General features: G+C 53.2%; 2 protein-coding genes across 4 annotated transcripts; both read left to right on the top strand.

The window, feature by feature from the left end:
* Nucleotides 1–14: 14 nt before the first annotated feature.
* Nucleotides 15–4907, top strand: EXOSC1 (exosome component 1). 2 transcript variants are annotated; one of them, XM_032952484.2, is made up of 8 exons: nucleotides 15–141; nucleotides 1777–1895; nucleotides 2708–2782; nucleotides 2962–3050; nucleotides 3164–3197; nucleotides 3338–3388; nucleotides 3869–3950; nucleotides 4403–4907. In XM_032952484.2, exons 1-8 carry the CDS (start codon nucleotides 114–116, stop codon nucleotides 4507–4509), a joined length of 585 nt encoding a protein of 194 aa, XP_032808375.1. In that variant the 5' UTR covers nucleotides 15–113; the 3' UTR covers nucleotides 4510–4907. The 2 variants fall into 2 exon arrangements, with proteins under 2 accessions (XP_032808375.1, XP_075922376.1); XM_076066261.1 differs by lacking the exon at nucleotides 15–141 and adding an exon at nucleotides 585–648.
* A 143-nt stretch (nucleotides 4908–5050) lies between these two features.
* LOC116941400 (ubiquitin domain-containing protein 2-like) lies at nucleotides 5051–16378 on the top strand. Of its 2 annotated transcripts, none has more exons than XM_032952482.2 (4): nucleotides 5051–6178; nucleotides 11135–11371; nucleotides 13211–13332; nucleotides 14795–16378. In XM_032952482.2, exons 1-4 carry the CDS (start codon nucleotides 6124–6126, stop codon nucleotides 15089–15091), a joined length of 711 nt encoding a protein of 236 aa, XP_032808373.1. In that variant the 5' UTR covers nucleotides 5051–6123; the 3' UTR covers nucleotides 15092–16378. The 2 variants fall into 2 exon arrangements, with proteins under 2 accessions (XP_032808373.1, XP_032808372.1); XM_032952481.2 differs by lacking the exon at nucleotides 5051–6178 and adding an exon at nucleotides 6194–7713.
* The last annotated feature ends 208 nt before the right edge of the window (nucleotides 16379–16586 follow it).

The raw sequence follows: 16586 nt of genomic DNA, 5'->3' as shown, positions 1-16586 counted from the left end.
ATAGGATTCCGCGCCGGTGACGTCATTCTCAAGTCCGACCAATCGGCCGCGCGGTCTTTGGACGAGACGCTGACCAATTAGATCGGCCGTTTTTTCGAGGTGGCCGTTTCAACATGGCGGCCCCCAGAGCGTGCATACCAGGTGTGTGGCACCGCGTGAATTGCTTTTGAGAGCGATTTGCTCGCTCCACTGCTGGATGAATACCCCTGTACGCCGTGTCGGTCGTGGGGGTTGTTTGACCGTGTCCCGCTATGTTACTCTGTGCGGAATTGGTCAAAGGGAGGCCCAGGTAACGGTTCAGATATCATTTGCCAGTGGTGTTAGCCTTAGCCCAGGCATCGAATCTCGGACGTAGGCCTCGGCAAGGTAAGAGTAAAGGTAAAGGGTAAAGGTGTCGACATGCCAAGGGGCAAGGTAAAGGGTAGGGTAAAGGTAGCTCGGAAGAATTACCCGGTAGGGTAAAGGTAGCGTGAAGTATTACCCGGTAAATACGGTGCCTTGTTTACTGCTAAAAGCTCCGTGGCGCAGTCCGTGGCCTCCATTTAATAAGTAATACTTTTTAAACTTAAAAAAACACGCTGTTATGAAATGTACTAGTAATGGCAGAACTCCACGACTCCAGGAAGTGGCCCCGAAGCTTGTCACAACGTAAGGGGCCGTGGCCAATTACAGCCAACGTCAGTTGACAGTGGACAATTAGACCCAAGCCGAAACATAACATAAAACATGTTTAAAAATATTTTTATTTTATTTTTAATGATAGAATATAGTATTGTCATCAGTATGACATAGATATACCAAGTTTGCCGTCGAAACCACATTGGGAAGTGGATTAAAATTGAGTTACAAGATTTGAGGATACAACAGTGAGTTTAAAGAAGCGTGTAAAATTGGAATAATCGAGAGTATTCTTTTTCATGTGTAGTACCCCAGTAATTACCCTGTAATCGGGTAATTTGTATGGGGTAAGGGTAAAAGGTAGGGTAAAGGTAGGTTCGTTGCTTTTCACCTTTTACCTTACCTGCTGAAGGGTAAAAGGTAGGGTAGAGTGATTGTATTGTGGTAAGGTAAAAGGTAGGGTAAAAGGTAGGCTCGTTGTTTTTACCTTGCCAAGGCCTACTCGGACGGCCGGGATTTTACAGCGCAGCGCGCTACCCACTGCGCCACCACACCGGACACAATGACAATTATTCAACGCGATTTAATACACGTAACATTTTCTTTGGTTCTTTCGGTAAAGTCACGTAGAATGAGAATAAAATAATAAAATAAAACAATTAAATTCTCACGTTGTACGTGGTGGCGTAGTGGTAAGCAGACTGCATCTGAAACCCGGCGAAATTAAGTTCCTAGCCTAGCGTCAGTGGCGAGTGTAGCAGCAGAACCGGTTGTGGGCCTACCCTGCACCAATCAGCGTGGTGGTGAGGAGGGAGAGGTCTTCATCAGTTGATTGCAGAAGTGTAGTGGATCAAACTTGTAATTGCTTTGATTATACAATAAAGTAGTATAAATATGCATTATTGTAGACTTAAACGATTATATATACACTGTAAGTATACTCCCGCCAAATTCGCGCAGAATAACATTAAAGTGCTTCTCTCGCGTTAGTCTCGGGCTGTTCAATGCCAGCGTTAACATTTAATGAGAAAAAAAAAACCTTTAACATTACCATGATATCGATTTCGTGCTATGTGTGGCGTGATGCATCAAGCTCAGAGCAGTTTGAGTGAAACGCGTTAAGTCACGTTACTGTTGTGCCGTGTGTATCCCACCCAGGTGAGCGCCTGTGCAGCGCGGAGGAGTGCAGGGAGGGCAGTGGCACCTACTCCCGCCACGGGTACCTTTTCGCGTCCTTGGCTGGGTATGGGCGGCGACGAACCGATGACAGTGGCTTGGTAAGTGGCAGTTTCGGCTAAGACCAGTGCCGAGTGACTTCTCTATTTTATTTGTATTTTCAGCAAGAGTGCAACAATTAAACGCACCGGAGCATTTACAGTTACACAAACCGATACTCGAAAAGGTGGTTGAGATGTGCACTGACTGTGACCTGCAAAGTGGGGACCAGGATGGGGAAAAAAGGAAAAGAAGAGAGAAATATAAACTGGTCTTGTTTTTTTTACACCAACCCACACTGACCAGTGTGGTAAATTATGGTCAAACAACTCCCATGACTTGGTGTGGGGGGGCCTTAATTCAGTAGTGGATTGACAAAAGGACTGTAAATTATGGGGTTTTTTCATTTACAAACACAACCTTTATCCTCTTCCAACAGCCCAATAGGACCCAAAATAAGCCTCTCGCTCCCTACTCAAGAATCCGTTGACACCAAATCCCTCGTTAATTGCGGGGCTGTTTCAGCCAAGAGCTAGACAAGAGTGAGTGAGTGAGTAGGTAGTGAGAGTGAGTGAGTGGGGAGAGAGAAGACCACACGTGAATAGTGAGAGAACCCTTGCCAATTCCCGGCACTTCCCTAACTCGCTAATCTTTTGGCGGAAAGTGCACCTCGTATCATTCCCTATGCTGACTACTCAGCCTCACATGGAGGTCTGGCATCCTTATGATAAAACTCGGGGTGCGGTTGTGATGGACGCCGCATGCTGGTCGCAGCCTGCCACGCACCCCTCGCCTGCCCTCAACGGAGAGCGCACGAAGGAGGAAGCAGGCCGGGGTCCCGACGATGTTGACCGAGGTGGTGATGTCTCCACAGCTGCCAGTGATGGAGGTGGTGCGCGACACGAACACGCAGCTCGTTCCCGAGATCGGCGTCATCGTTACGGGAAAGGTCAGCTCCGACTCGGCATGGCGGTGGTGGTGATGATGGTGATGATGGTAGTGGTGCTGGTGGTGGCGACGATGATAGTGGTACAGATGTGGTGGCAGTGGTGGCCACGGTGGAGTCTTATAACCCTAACCATGCTTACCCTCACCCCTGTACCCTCCTCCTGATGCCCCCATGTCCAGATCAGCAGCATTAACCCTCGATTTGCCCGGTGCCAGATCCTCTTTGTGGGGTCTACCCCTCTTAAGGGCATCTTCCGGGGGACCATCCGGTGAGTGTCTCCTCAGCGGCCCTGGCACCCACTGAAAAGCATGTTTGAGTCGGTCACATGGAGCCACCTACTGCAATGACCGACATCCCTCGATGTTTTTTTTTTGTTTCAAGGAAAGAAGACGTTCGAGCGACGGAAAAAGACAAGGTACAGGGGGCTGTCGGCGAGCTCCGTCGCGGTGGCTCACGGGGTCACAGGGTCACCTGGTCACCTCGCTTGAGCGAGTAAAGAACAATGATCTCCACGTGATCTGTCAACCTCACCTAACTTTGGTCTTGTCGATGCAGGTGGAAATCTACAAATCCTTTCGGCCCGGAGACATCGTCCTGGCACGGGTGGTATCCTTGAAGCGCCGTGCGTTTTGTCAGCGCATCAGATTTACTTCGCTGTGGTTTGAAGGGTGCAAAATTGTGCCATTTGGATCGGCTCGAGATGAGTTTTTGTTTTAATTGTCTGCTTGCAATGACTTGTGTTTTCGTCAAAAAGTGATATCCAGAAGCAGATATCACAACCATCTCTGAAATGCATTCAAGTGCCTTCTGATCCTTCAATATAACAGGCCTTTCCCACCTATCCTGCTTACAGGGAGTAATTCCGTCATTTCAAACCGATGTTTTTTAATGCTCGGAGCTGAAATTTAGCCAAATTTCGTGTAATGTTTTTTGTACAGTCATTGGTGACTGGGCTCAGACCATCAACTCACTGCACTTGAGATCCCGGTTTAATCGGAGGCAGTTGTAACCCAGATTCGAACCCAGGTTCTCGGTGGTGATGTTCACGACGTTGCTCGTTCCCTGACCCGGCGGCACTGACTCCAGATCTCACTGGGCGACTCGCAATCCTACTTGCTGAGCACTGCCGAGAACGAGCTGGGGGTGGTAGTGGGGCACAGCGAGGCAGGTGAGGTTATGACACACGCGCACGCATACGGCATACAGACCACGCTGTACAATACAGAGACTAAGGTCCCCCTTATCGCCTCAACGGGCTCTTGGCAAAAGTGCCGTTAGCGAACACCTATGAAGGCCAACACGGCTCATGAGGGGGTTGTGAGGCTAGCAAAACGCCCGGCCGCATTTGTTTCCCCAGTGGTGATATTTACATACAATGCCAAGTGCTATTTAAGGCTGAATCGACCTCTGAGGCTCAGGACCATGCCAGACTTTCATCACTGATGTTGGCCATAATTGGGATTCGAACTTGGTTGCCTGGTTCTTCGCGCGGCATGCAAACTACGGCACTGCCACTCCCATATGACACTCGCACACACTCGCTGTAAAGATGGACATAACATACCACCCGATTTAACGTCTGCAACTCTGACCCTGGTGACCTGACCCAACCTCTTCTAGGAGCGCAAATGGTGCCGATCAGCTGGTGCGAGATGCAGTGCCCCAAGACGCACGCGAAGGAATACCGCAAGGTGGCACGGGTGCAGCCCGAGTACCTGCAGACATAACCACATTGGCACCGGCAGCACACCAGCATCACAGGCACCCCAGTGCAGCCACACCAGCTATGCTAGCACACACACAAGCAACACGCCCACACCAATCAACATCAATAACAGCCGCCATTGGCCACTCAATGATGGTGACGTCCCAAGAGTACCTGTGCCAGGCTAAGTACACCCACACCCCTACCAGCAGCGCAGGAGCAACAGCCACCATTCGCCACAAAGTAGCGGTGACGTCAAGATAGCATTTGTCCCAGGCTAGGTGTACTTTGCTGCTACACAGCACAGGCACACACCAGCACACCCACAAGGGCACACTGGCTCACACCTGAGTGAATACCAACACGTTTACAGTCACTGATCTTTTTTAAAATCTGTTAAATAAACATGATGCGATTGTTGGCCTGTCTTACATGTGAATCTCTATCTCTCTTGCATAGTTTCGTGCTGTGAAGGGCAATTGCCTGAAACCTCTTCCATTATATACTTGTTCGCCTTATGGCAGTATTACGGAGGAAAGGATTTGTTTGTTACGTGTGAATGGCAAATTTTGGGAGACCCTGGTTGTGGAAAAGGGAGAGAAGTTGAGTGTGGGGAGCCACGATTCACGCGAGTATTGATGCCAGGAGTGATGGTCATAATGATGACGGTTTTACCACCACCACAACCCTTGTTTTTCATGGCACGTATATCTTGCAAAAGAGCGTGCAGATCAATTGGTTAAAATCTGATTCTAAAGTTCATGTATCTTATCACACCCCGTCAGAAGGCCCTCATCCAGCAGTGGATTGACACGATGGCTGTGCACGTATACGTTGCACGTCTTACCCTGTCCGGGCAGCCACTGACCGTCTGGAACGTGGCCATCACCACCATCATCCCGATGCTGCTGCTGCACCTTCATAGCGGTAGCAGCAGCAACCTCGTTCACTCTTCCGCGACTTGTCGGAGACGCCTAAAGGTCTGCCAACCTCTTCCCCCTAAGAGTCGCAGTAATTTGTTGGCGTATAGTAAAGCGATCATTGGCACCGTTAGTATTAAATAATTGCTGCTGTGGAGAATGTGGTTACTGGAATAGGTTATTCTAAATAAGTTAATTGCTATTTTGTCTTGTGTATTAAAAGTTTTGCGTCGACCAAGACCACCATCAAACACAACAGGGCCCTTGCCTGTACAATCTGGCAGTTCAGCATCGATTGAAGTGAAGCCGACTGCAGATGAGGCATCAAAGGTTACAACCGGTCCACTGCGTTGAACCAATTACTGCTGAAATTTTGCACTCTCCCCAGAAGGCCGTGGCTGATAGGATGTGTTAAAAAAAAGTTCTATTTTATGTGGACATACACGTGAAGGAAGCGACTTGTCTGTTATTTTATGACATTCTAGGTTCAGTTTTTAAAATAATCCGAATATTTAAACTGGAGGAATTCGATGAGCTATGAAGCTTTTTCAAAGATGCCCAATCCACCCGAGAAGCGTTCTTAGTCAGAATGTGATCACTACATCAGCTTTGTAAACCTGACAATCGTATCGGGTTGGTAGAGGGTTCACAACGTGTGGCATAAAATCACAAACACGTGGCCTCGCCCAGAAACAAAAGGATTTGGTGACGCTGCAATGGCGGGCGTGCACAGCCAACAGCAAGAACTCGACACAACAGGCGCCGTCTCGGGTAATATGACCTCTTTATAGCACGGTGATTTAGCTTACATGTGATATATCAGTCTCCTGCGGTGTTACAGACAATTCAGACCTTATTGGTCACCCCGTGCCCTTCTAAATCTCAACGTTCATCCTACAAAGTCCCATCACAAGGAAAACACAAAAAAATACACTTTGGTTGTTGCCTGCATTGAAACGGCTGTACGCCGCATGGAGCTGAAAACTAAATTTCCTTGATACTACGGAGTAATCTTCTTTGGTTCTTTCGGTAAAGTCACGTAGAATGAGACTAAAATAATAAATTGATAAAATAAAATAACAATATTCTCACGACGTTTCGGGTTTGACGGCTGTGAATTAGAGATGAAGACTGCCCGTGTTTGCACCATGGGTCCTGATGATAATTACATTCAATAGTGAATAGTTACCCACTGATATGGATTCACGTATTAGTCACTCGCAGGATCAACATAAGAGGCGACGTTTCGGGCAATGCCCCTTTCATAAGCCCACGAATGCGGATCTGTCGTAGTTGAACCCTAAGAACCCGCACGAGGGTGGATGGGGGCGGAGTCTGCGCGGCCTCGCGCGTGACGTCCCGAGGCGGAAGTGTCGTCACGACCCCCGCGCACGTGCTCGTGATGTCACATACCCCCTCGTGACCCCGCCCCCCCGGGGGCTCGCGGCGCCCGAGTGCAAAACAGAGAGGGCAAGGCCGCAGGGTTCGGTAGGCAGAGACAGGGAGAGAGGGGCAAGGCCGCGGGGTTCGGTAGGCAGAGACAGGGAGAGAGGGGCAAGGCCGCGGGGTTCGGTAGGCAGAGACAGGGAGAGGGGGCAAGGCCGCGGGGTTCGGTAGGCAGAGACAGGGAGAGGGGGCAAGGCCGCGGGGTTCGGTAGGCAGAGACAGGGAGAGGGGGCAAGGCCGCGGGGTTCGGTAGGCAGAGACAGGGAGAGAGGGCAAGGCCGCGGGTTTCGGTAGGCAGAGGCAGGGAGAGAGGGGCAAGGCCGCGGGGTTCGGTAGGCAGAGACAGGGAGAGAGGGGCAAGGCCGCGGGGTTCGGTAGGCAGAGACAGGGAGAGAGGGGCAAGGCCGCGGGGTTCGGTAGGCAGAGACAGGGAGAGAGGGGCAAGGCCGCGGGGTTCGGTAGGCAGGGAGAAGGGGCAAGGCTGTGTGGTTATATAGGCACGGCGAGCTATAGGGGGCAATGCTGTGGTGCTCTATAGGCAGAGCCAGGGAGAGGGGGCAAGGCTCTTAGTTGCCGGGCAAGGCTCTGAGATACGGTTAGAGACCGGGACAGGGGGCAAGGCTCGGGGATAAGAGGCATGGTCCAGGAGTAGGTGGGCAAGTCCGGGGATAGGGGCAGGGTCACGGGACCTGGACCCGGCCGGCTGAGCCTTGGGGCTGAGAGAAAAGGAACACGGTGGGCACGGCTCGTGCGAGAAGGGCACGGCTCAGGGGCACGGCCACACTGCCCCATGGGAGGCTGCGTGGGCAGCCGGCACGGGTCCTCGGGCAGCCTCAACGAGAACTCGGACGGCGCGGGAGGTGAGTGAGAAGGGGTCCTGGGACCCCTGTGTGAGGGACTGGGGGGGACCCCCGTTAAGAGAGGGCATTAATGGGGGGGGGCACCAATACCCCCGTACCCCCTTCCGCGGTGTAGCCCCCCCCCCCCCCGTCGAGTGATCCAGAGAGCGGCCATCGCAGGTGTCCGGTTCCCGCCGGGCCAGCAGCTGCGGGATATGTGTCAGGAGGAAGGAAGCGATGGCTGGCGGCAGCAGCAGCAGCATTGTGTGCGTGATCACCTCAAGGGCTTGTCTACCCATTGTCTCCCCAGACACTCCGAATGGGGGGCACCTGGGTGGGGGTGGTGGACACTGCTGTTGGGGTTTTTTTTTGGGGGGGGGGGGTGGTGGGCGCTGCTTTTGGGGGTCCGGGGGGGGGGGAGCGGAGGGTGGCAGCCAACCGGGTTGGGGGGCTCTGTCCCCCAGCCCCTTGGTCAGGGTTAAAGGCAGGAGGGAGGGAGCCCAGTTCAAGGGGGATAAGGGGGGGTCCCCCACCCCCCTTTACACTGCCCGTCACGCTGCCCATAACCATGCCCGTCACACTGCCCCCTGTCTCTTACACTGCCCACTACCGAGTGATTGCTGCTCATTGGATTTCTCTGGGTGTTACTCGTCCTCGCCACACAAGTGGCATTTCCACTTCCTGGCTCTGCACAACAACGATAACGTAATTAGGGAGTGAGTGAGAGCGTGAGTGAGTGTGTGTGGGAGTGAGTGAGAGCATGAGTGAGTGTGTGTGGGAGTGAGTGAGAGCATGAGTGAGTGTGTGTGGGAGTGAGAGCATAAGTGAGTGTGTGTGGGAGTGAGAGCATGAGTGAGTGTGTGTGGGAGTGAGATAGTGTGAGCATGAGTGAGTGTGTGTGGTAGTGAGAGCATGAGTGAGTGTGAGAGCATGAGTGAGTGTGTGTGGGAGTGAGATAGTGTGAGCATGAGTGAGTGTGTGTGGGAGTGAGATAGTGAGAACATGAGTGAGTGTGTGTGGGAGTGAGAGCATGAGTGAGTGTGTGGGATTCTGAGCATGAGTGTGTGGGAGTGAGATAGTGTGAGCATGAGTGAGTGTGTGTGGGAGTGAGATAGTGAGAACATGAGTGAGTGTGTGTGGGAGTGAGAGCATGAGTGAGTGTGTGGGATTCTGAGCATGAGTGTGTGGGAGTGAGATAGTGTGAGCATGATTGAGTGTGTGTGGGAGTGAGATAGTGTGAGCACGAGTGAGTGTGTGTGGGAGTGAGATAGTGAGAACATGAATGAGTGGGAGTGAGAGCATGAGTGAGTGTGTGTGGGAGTGTGAGCATGAGTGAGTGTGTGGGAGTGAGATAGTGTGAGCATGAGTGAGTGTGTGTGGGAGTGAGATAGTGAGAACATGAGTGAGTGTGTGTGGGAGTGAGAGCATGAGTGAGTGTGTGTGGGAGTGAGATAGTGAGAACATGAGTGAGTGTGTGTGGGAGTGAGAGCATGAGTGAGTGTGTGTGGGAGTGTGAACATGAGTGAGTGTGTGGGAGTGAGATAGTCTGAGCATGAGTGAGTGTGTGTGGGAGTGAGATAGTGTGAGCATGAGTGTGTGTGTGTGTGGGAGTGAGAGCATGAGTGTGTGTGGGAGTGAGATAGTGTGAGCATGAGTGAGTGTGTGTGGGAGTGAGATAGTGTGAGCATGAGTGAGTGTGTGTGGGAGTGAGATAGTGTGAGCATTAGTGAGTGTCTGAGTGAGATAGTGTGAGCATGAGTGAGTGTGTGTGGGAGTGAGAGCATGAGTGAGTGTGTGTGGGAGTGAAAGCATGAGTGAGTGTGTGTGGGAGTGAGATAGTGTGAGCATGAGTGAGTGTGTGTGGGAGTGAGAGCATGAGTGAGTGTGTGTGGGAGTGAGATAGTGTGAGCATGAGTGAGTGTGTGTGGGAGTGAGAGCATGAGTGAGTGTGTGTGGGAGTGAGATAGTGTGAGCATGAGTGAGTGTGTTTGGGAGTGAGATAGTGTGAGCATGAGTGTGTGTGGGAGTGAGAGCATGAGTGAGTGTGTGTGGGAGTGAGAGCATGAGTGAGTGTGTGTGGGAGTGTGAGCATGAGTGAGTGTGTGTGGGAGTGAGATAGAGCATGAGTGTGTGTGTGGGAGTGAGATAGTGTAAGCGACACCGTTTATAGCGTTTGTATGTGTCTCCTGCTGTTCTGCAGGGTGTGTTTGAATGTGAGCGTGTTGGGAGTGTGTGAGCGAGTGGGTTTATGGATTCTCCGATTTCCTACCATAACTAAAACACCCACAACAATGTAACTGGCATTGGCCAAAACCACATCCCAATGATTGAAAATTACATCCAGATTACTAAATTGGGATCACACACTCACACATAGCAACATCACCCGTTGTCTACTGCGATAACTTGGTAGCATCCTTCTGAAAAATATTCTTGTAAACAAGCGTAATAATTAATCTAAACAAGAGATCCCCACCACGGGAGGTGCGGAGGGGGGGTGACAGTGGAAGGTACACACAGACGGGTTCATTAACTCGGGGGGCCCAAGGAGTGTTGTCCGAAGGCCCTAGAGGGTGGTTTGACCCCTTCCCGGGCCCCGTGTCTCAATAATTAATCCGCGGATTAATTCATCCGGCTTTGAGGCACAGAGAGAAAATCCTGCTTAGGGGCAGGGAGATGGGGGCAGGGGTGGGAGGGTGCTAGCCGGTAATGGTGTGTGTATGATGGCTGCTGGGTCATGTAGCCCGCATGCCCAAGCAGCTTCTGTTTGGCTGGATAGAGGGGGCTAAACTGGTACGACACGGTCTATAGAAGAGATGGATTGACGCGGTACGGGAGGATGTGGAGCTGAGTGGACTTTCCGAAGACATACCAGTGGTGTCAAGATCAGCCTCTATTGAGGAGGCTCGTGAAGGACGCTACTGGTCGGAGGAAGTCGCCATCCAATAAAAACAGAGCAGAGGAGCGACACTTACAAAAATGAGCAGAGCTCCGGGTGGCTAAAATGCAGCAAGGTGGCACAGTAGGGGGTACATCTGGTGCATCTGCCAGTCATCTCATAGCACCTGGGTCTGTCCCGAGACCTCCTGTCAGCGAGTCCTCCTGTCAGCGAGTCTTCGACACTTCACGTGGCCTCAAAGTGCACCTTGCCTGGCACAGACGCCGTGGTCACGTCACCCTCAGTGGCTAATGGCGGGTATTGGTGAATGTGTGATGGCGATGATGACGATAGCGATGTATGACTGTGATGATCAGTCACACGTTGTGACTTGCCTACGTGTGGTCGTGTACAATGCGGTGCGATGTCCGATGCTTTGCTCCGTGTGCTGGGAGCTCGAATTCGAGACTTCGGAACCTCTCGACGGTTGCGAGTTTGTCGACGTGGGACGCGAGGAGCGGACGGTGCGCGATGTCGGCCCCCCGCCGTTGTCCCCACCCGCAGTGGCGCTGGGCCGGAACCAGCCGTTGCGCAAGGAGCGCCCCAAATGGAAGAGCGAGTTCCCCATGACGGCGGGGCAGCTGCGCAGCAAGCGCGACGAGTTCTGGGACACGGCGCCGGCCTTCGAGGGCCGCAAGGAGATCTGGGACGCGCTGCGCGCCGCAGCCTCCGCCTTCGAGGGCGGGGACCACCAGCTGGCGCAAGCCATCGTGGACGGTGCCAGCATCTCGCTGCCGCACGGTACGCATTCACGGGCGGGCGAACGAGCTGTGCTCGTTTGAACGATTCTCGCCGACCTCCCGGCGATTCGATTAGACGTCGCGGCGTGCACGTGGCGACGAGGTCGATTCTCTGTTCCACCGTTGGTACCACGACTCCCGGTGAAACGGAGAAACGTGGGCAACATTGTTGCAAGGTATATTGTAACTGGAAACTTGCCTCGAATAACTCGAGCGTTTGGTTTGCTTCACGATCGCTGTGTCACATCTCAAAATATAAAATTGCAATAGTCAATCTTCTAAGAACGATGTTTTGTTCTCGTGGAAAATGATTTACTCAACCGCGTAGTGCAAGAAGCTTTCCATGGCCGTGCCCTTGGGTGCAGATACAATGGGAGTCTGATTGATGCCCCGTATGCGGTCAAGGGGTGACTTCCCCCCCTGACCCAACACATATTGAGCATACTGATGACCTGGTAGTTATCTCTCAGTCTGAGGCGGAGTGACTGCCGCTGAAGCTGGAGCGTGCCACAGAGCAGGTGGGGCCTTACCATCAGCCCCACCAAAACATGCACCTTCCTGGGAAATGTGTCATCTCACATTCCACTCCCTCAGCACTCCATGAGTAAAGGGACAGCTATGGAGAGAGTGCAAGGACCGCCCCCCCCCCCCATACTTGGGCAGTGTACTCTTGACCAGCCCCAGTTTGGCAGCAGCGGTCGACCAAATACATATGTCAGCATTATCTTTTCATCGGATGCGTCACACAGTGTGGAAACTGCCTGGCCTTTTCCCATACAAAGCTCCAGGTCTCCTCGACCGCAGTTATGCCCTCTTTTTCTACTCGCCTTTTGCCTGTCCAAGGACGGGTGTATTGCAGTAAATCTGAAACTTGCAAGCGAAAAGCAGCCCGCGACGTGGCATTCATTGCATTAATGCGTGTACAATTTGTAAGGGTGCAGTGGCACAGACCTATTTCATTTTAAAGTTATAATCCCTTGTTCATCATGACGTCCTTTTTACTTTGATGTCTCAACAGCGTTACGGAGATCACTGCCTTTGTATTGAGGGTTGTGGGTTGACACCGAGGAAGGGGAGGAGGCTCCTCGGCCCCCCATGTGAAGTGACGTCACCCGCTAATTATTATGAATGGGGGGGGGTGTCCATGTGGAGTGACGTCACCTTATAATGATTTTTAATGAGGGGGGGGGTCCATTGCTTTGCAATCGAAACGTCGTGTGATATTATGTAATTTATTATTTTCTATTTCTACGTGACTTTACCGAAAGAACCAAAGAATAATTCCTGCAGTCACGAAAACGCCAATTCAAGTTTGAGGACATCACCTGTTCATGATTATTGATGAGGGGGGCTGGTCGACGTGGAATGACGTCACTTGCGCATGATTATTAGTGGGGGGGGGGAGTACTCCATATTGGGTGACGTCACCTGCTCATGATTATTAATGAGGAGGGGTGGGGGGGGTGTCAATTTCGAGGATGTCACCTACTCATGAATATTAATGAGGGGGGCTGATCGATGTGGAGTGACGTCACGAGCGTTAAGGACAGACATTCCTGGGTGATTATCGTAGGTATGCTTGCAAAATTACCAGCCAGGACTAACATCAGTGGCGAGTGATCTCTGAACCGGTCCCGGGCCGTTCCTCGACTTACCCTGAGTAAGTAACTGATTCGGTGTGTACGCATCAGCATTGGGGAGACAAAGGCGGCCGGGTATGGCGCTCACCACAGCCACCCCGTCGTGCACCACGCCGGCCTTCATAGGCGTTCGCCAGCCTCGCTCGGCGCGACGATTTGCGTGAGCTACACAGCGGGCGGGGTTTGTGTTGTCTGTGCAGGGTCGTTGACGGAGTGCTACGATGAGCTGGGAAACCGCTACCGCCTGCCCGTCTATTGCCTGGCGCCCCCCGTGAACCTGGTGGAGGGGGGCGGCGGGGGCAACTCGGACGGAGACTCGCAGGTAGCGCACGACGACGTTGGTGGCGCCAGCAACCCCCCCCCCCACCCGACACGGCGACCCCACGTGCGGTCGCGTCACACGTCCACCGTACGCGCGTCACGAACATGACGGCGATGCGCGTGCAAGAGTGAGACGGAATAATTGTGCACGGTACTCCCAGGGATGTTCCACAATTCGGGCGACCTCACAGATGTGTATGTCGAGATATCACGATGATGATACATGCGGGTTCAATGTGAAGGTCATTATCTCCAGTTAATTAACTCTAATCTCTGATCTGACTCTAAACCCCGACCTTGATTGAAACCCTAATCATGATGCTAACCCTGACCCTGGTTTGCCAAGCTGAGGTTCCATCATGGCCGGGTCCACTAGGGGGCGCTGTGATCACGTAAATTACACGTCACAGGATCTGCAGAAAATACAAGGTCAAAGGGCTCACATAATGCACGTGCGTAATGTACCTTGACTCAGTAATCCCCCCCCCCCCCCCCACTTTGTGCAAGATCGCAAAAGCGTGGTCAACACAGCTACGCTTCCATATATGGAACGCAACAGGTGGACTTCTCCACAAATCTGGCTGTCGCCTGATGAAGCTAGTTGTAATTACTGGCGAAACGTCGTACTCGGATTGTAAATGTTGTGGCTTGGCTCTCCAACACACCGGTGTGCTGTACTAGTGACGAATTGGCACGTTCTGTTTCCGTGACAACCCTTACTAATTGGCTGTGGCGGGTGGTGGCGGGTTTTATTGACACAATTATATATTTACGCGATCTAACCCAACAAACCTCTGATGGATCAAATACTTGGCAGTAATGGCCACACGGTGTCTGGTGTTCACGGTATCGTCGCTGACACCTGGTTTTTTTCTTCACTCTATCACACAGGTGTGTGTGTGTGTATCGCACTAGATGGTGGGATAAATGTCGAGTTATTGATGTATCCAGCGAATGAGCTGTTTACCGTGTGGAAGGAGACGGGAGCACCTGGAGAAAGGTCACATGTTGGGGACGACACGCTATCCCATTCAGACAGGACGGATGGTAGTACCCCACGCTTGGCTGTACCGTCTTCTCCTGGCACTCCGGTTCACGGTACCTTCTCGATGCCCACGGGAATGGAGTTTGGCAACACGCGTGCCATCCACCAACCCTCGCTGCTGCCTCCACACTGTGCTGGATTGCAGGCAGCTACGTGCGTGCTGGGTTTTTCCTGTCAGGGCAGATGTTGGAGGTCGCTTTGTGTCGCCGGTGATCTGGCGGAGGACAGTGGGAGGCACCGGTAGCGAGCTGCGGTGGTGGCATCCGCGGCTTTGCCCACGGCGACCTCGTGACCTTGAACGTGGCGGAAACGTTTGGGAGCGTGAAACTCGCCATAGGTGCGCGTGCATACGTGTGGGGACGATGATTAATTCTACCCCCTAACACCGGATCTCCGCGTGCCGTTTTGCCGATTCCAGACCTCAGACGCCCAGTCGGCGCCGCCGCCGCCGCCCCCCGGCCAGGAGCTTCCCCTACGCCTGCGCGTGTCAATGATGGGGCGCGACGTGCGGCTGGTGGCGCGCACCACCGACACGGTGCTGCAAGCCAAGCGCCGGCTGCAGGCGCTGGAGGGGCCCGAGCCGTCGAGCCAGCGCTGGTTCTACTCGGGGCGCCTGCTCGCCGACCGCACGCGCCTCGTCGACGCCCGCATTGCCAAGGACTTTGTGGTGCAGGTGGTGGTGACGCCGAGGGCCGACGCGGGGAAGGACGACTGACCGGCTCGCTCGGCCACGAGAGGGCGCGACGAGAACTCTCGATTGACCTCGGGAGTCGCCTCGATCGCGTCAGTCCATGGGATGGTACGAGCGAGGAGACGGGGGGGAGGAGGAGGAGGGGAGGAGGAGAGGAAGAAGAGGAAGAAGAGTGAGAGGAGGGAGATGGAGGAGGTGGATTGTAAGCCACTGCTTATTTTCTGGTTGTGCGACACGACCTCGCTTGACCTCCGTAATCCGTTACGCTGTCAGAAGGAGGAGGATGGAGATGCATCGCAGGCGAGACGAATTGGAAGCCGTTGGACTTGGACGTGCTACCTTCCCCTTGGGCGAAAGCCGGACCTTCAGGACCTTGCGTCTCGGACTGCAGTGTGAGCCCACTCCCCCTACCTCCTTTTCACATCTGGGGTCCGCCTAGACAGTTCCCCCACCCCCTCGCACATCCCCACCCCCGAGTGCTAGGACATATTTGAAGGAGGTTGGAGCTGTGTTTGTTCACCGATATCCTCCTCCCGGTGTCGCCTGCGTTGGCGCCATCTGCAGCAGCAGCAACTCAGCCGCTGCCGCCATTCGCCACTAAGTGGCGGTGATGTCACTACAGAGATTGCGCCGGGGCTGGTGCACTTTTCAGGCTGTGCAAAATGGCGGAAGCTTTGCTGCCTGTTGCTGGAAACGGGCGCATACACAGCGAACACACCCGCACACAACAACAACAACTGCCATTCGCCACTAAGTGGCGGTGACGTCACCACGACGCTTGTGCCACCCGCGCACAACACATCCACACACAATGAACAACAACACACCCGTACACACAGCGAACAACACCCCCCACACACGCAACGAACAACAACAACACACCCGCACACGCAACGAACAACAACAACACGCCTGCACACACACGTGACAAACAACAAAACACATGCACATGACAACAACACACCCGCGCACACACGCTAATACACTCCCACGATTGACACTCGTACACGCACACGCCCCCGCTCGCTCACACGCGAACACACAAACCCGCCACACACTCGCACAGCCCTTGGTCGTTAACACGCACACACTAACTCAAAGGTGGTGAGCTCACGATATGTGAAAGACAAAGACAATACAGACCCTTGGGGCAATTGTTGTTGGCGAGCACCGATGAACACCGACACCAGCCAACATGCGCACAGATGTATAATTTCACTCGTTAAGGTCCTTCCTTGATTTCGTTGCTGCTGCTTGTAATTTATGTTCGTTAATGACAGAAAATAACAAACCGAGTGCGTTTGTACACTTGGGAGTCGTGTCGCCTGTGTTCTTACTGGGACGGGGGAGGGGGGCGAGCTTCGGCGACTTGAACCCCTGCCACCCCGATCCAGCAAGGGGGTCCCCTCCCCCATCTCTTCCTGACCCCCAAGTACCCCTTAATCACGTGCAGGCCCGACCGCCACTGCCCCCTGACCCAGATTCCAAGAAGAGTGAAATAGGAAGACTCATGAATCAC

This window comes from Petromyzon marinus, chromosome 11, assembly GCF_048934315.1.
Source record: "Petromyzon marinus isolate PM22_M1 ecotype Great Lakes invasive population chromosome 11, UKy_Petmar_22M1.pri1.0, whole genome shotgun sequence".
Lineage (NCBI taxonomy): Eukaryota > Metazoa > Chordata > Hyperoartia > Petromyzontiformes > Petromyzontidae > Petromyzon > Petromyzon marinus.
Note: the sequence above shows the minus strand (reverse complement) of the source record. Positions and strands in the feature narration are given on the sequence as shown.